General features: G+C 50.0%; 1 protein-coding gene across 1 annotated transcript; it reads left to right on the forward strand.

The window, feature by feature from the left end:
- Window positions 1-237: 237 nt before the first annotated feature.
- Window positions 238-1,179, forward strand: LOC103667465 (olfactory receptor 4D2). The gene has a single exon (XM_008695612.1). It carries the CDS (start codon window positions 238-240, stop codon window positions 1,177-1,179), a length of 942 nt encoding a protein of 313 aa, XP_008693834.1.
- Window positions 1,180-2,220: the final 1,041 nt, after the last annotated feature.

Genomic DNA, 2,220 nt, shown 5'->3' on the forward strand with positions numbered 1-2,220 from the left:
CGTTGCATATGTCTCTGGATGGCTTTACGATATCTCATGAATGTATATTATAGCACCAACTTGTAAAGTGTCTACAGACAAGGCCGTTTAATCAGCACCTAGTGATTCGGTCTACATAGGATGCCCATCATATACACCTGGACAACTCAGCTCTGAGCTCGACACTAGAAATGCACGTTGTAACTTCATGCAGCAATGCCTGTGGCTCAGTTTCCTTGGGTGCATAGAGAAGATGCCATGGAGCCAGGGAACATCACGTGGGTATCAGAATTTGTCTTCCTGGGACTTTCCCAGACTCCAGAGCTCCAGCTTTTCCTGTTTCCGGTGTTCCTGTTTGTCTACACAACCACTGTCGTGGGAAACCTCCTCATCATGGTCACGGTGACCTCAGACGCCCGGCTCCACACACCCATGTACTTTCTGCTCCGCAATCTGGCTGTCTTAGACCTCTGCTTCTCCTCTGTCACTGCCCCAAAGATGCTGGTAGACTTCCTCTCTGAGAAGAAGACCATCTCCTACCAGGGCTGCATGGCCCAGCTCTTCTTCTTCCACTTTTTGGGAGGCGCCATGGTCTTCTTCCTCTCGGTGATGGCCTATGACCGCCTTGTTGCCATCTCCCGGCCCCTCCACTATGTCACCATCATGAACACTCAGCATTGCGTGGGGCTGGTGGTGGCTAGTTGGGTAGGGGGATTTGTTCACTCCATTGTCCAGCTGGCTCTGATGCTCACATTGCCTTTCTGTGGCCCCAATGTCCTGGACAACTTCTACTGTGATGTCCCACAAGTGCTGAGACTCGCCTGCACTGACAACTCCCTCCTGGAGCCCCTCATGATCTCCAACAGTGGAATGCTGGATGTCATCTGGTTCTTTCTCCTCCTGGCCTCCTACTCAGTCATCCTGGTGATGCTGAGGTCCCACTCTGGGCAGGCAAGGAGGAAGGCAGCTTCCACCTGCACCACCCACATCGTGGTCGTGTCTATGGTTTTCATTCCAAGCATTTACCTCTATGCCCGGCCCTTCACCCCCTTCTCCATGGACAAGGCTGTGTCCATCGGCCACACGGTCATGACCCCCATGCTCAACCCCATGATCTACACCCTGAGGAACCAGGAGGTGCAGGCAGCAGTGAAGAGACTAGGGAGGCGCCGGCTGGTTTGTAAAAGGGAGCGAGAATGAGTAGGTCACTTCTCCTTGGCTTTGTTTTCCATTTGTAAAATGGAGGGAAAGCTACTGTATCTGCTGACTTCATAGCGTGTTGTGGAGGTCATCATAGAAGTGACTGAGTTTTGGGCACCTGGGTGACTCAGTCAGTTAAGCATCTGACTCGATCTCAGCTGAGGTCTTGATCTTAGGGTCATGAGTTCAAGCTCTGTGTTGGTCTCCACTCTGGGCATGGAGCCTATCAGAAAAATAAAATGAGTGATTTTGAAACTAAGCGACTGATTCAGATTTTTAGGCAAAGGGAAAAAGTCGTCTTTGGTGGTCTAGGTTTATGCTGAAGTTCTGAAACTCCTGCTACAATGAGAAGTGTTCTCACGGCTCTGGAAAGCCACACCCTTCTTTTCCTCTTCTCGGTGGATGGTTTCCTCTTGTGAGCAGGCTGTTTCCCCGGTGAGAGCAGTTCTAGTTTATGTGTTTTCCCAGCCACTTTTGGTCGGTGTCCAGAGTGTTAGAGAAAGCACAGGCCTTGACGCCTTAGCCCTCAGCTGGGAGCCCCTGACCTATTTGTTCCCAGAACGGTGACCTTGGAGCAGCTACCTGGCCTCTCTGGAACTCATGGATTCTTCCTCACCACACTGGCATAGAGCAATATCTGTCCCAATCATCTCACAGGTTTGTTGTGAGATTCCAAAACACGTAGAATATTTTATAAACCTTACATAGAACCCAGGCAAGGATTACTGTCATTGTTATCATTCTCCCTGACATCTCTTCTCTCATCAGATAGGTAGTGTTTTGGAAGTGTTTGGTGGCAATTCCTCAGTGCCGTGAGGGAGGCTTGGAGAGGGTGGGGACTGAGCTCCAGAGGGCCATGCAACATGCCCAATAGTGAAACAGAGAACAGGGAGTGAGCATAAATTCAGGGGCATTTCTGCAAGGCTCTAACAACTTACTGCTATCCCTGCCTCCTCACCCCCATTTTCAGACTCCACACTTCTTGCAAATAGAATTGGGAAGATGTGTTCATTTGTTCATTCATGTATTCCTGTAAACATA

Source organism: Ursus maritimus, unplaced genomic scaffold (assembly GCF_017311325.1).
Source record: "Ursus maritimus isolate PB19 unplaced genomic scaffold, ASM1731132v1 scaffold_24, whole genome shotgun sequence".
Taxonomy (NCBI): domain Eukaryota; kingdom Metazoa; phylum Chordata; class Mammalia; order Carnivora; family Ursidae; genus Ursus; species Ursus maritimus.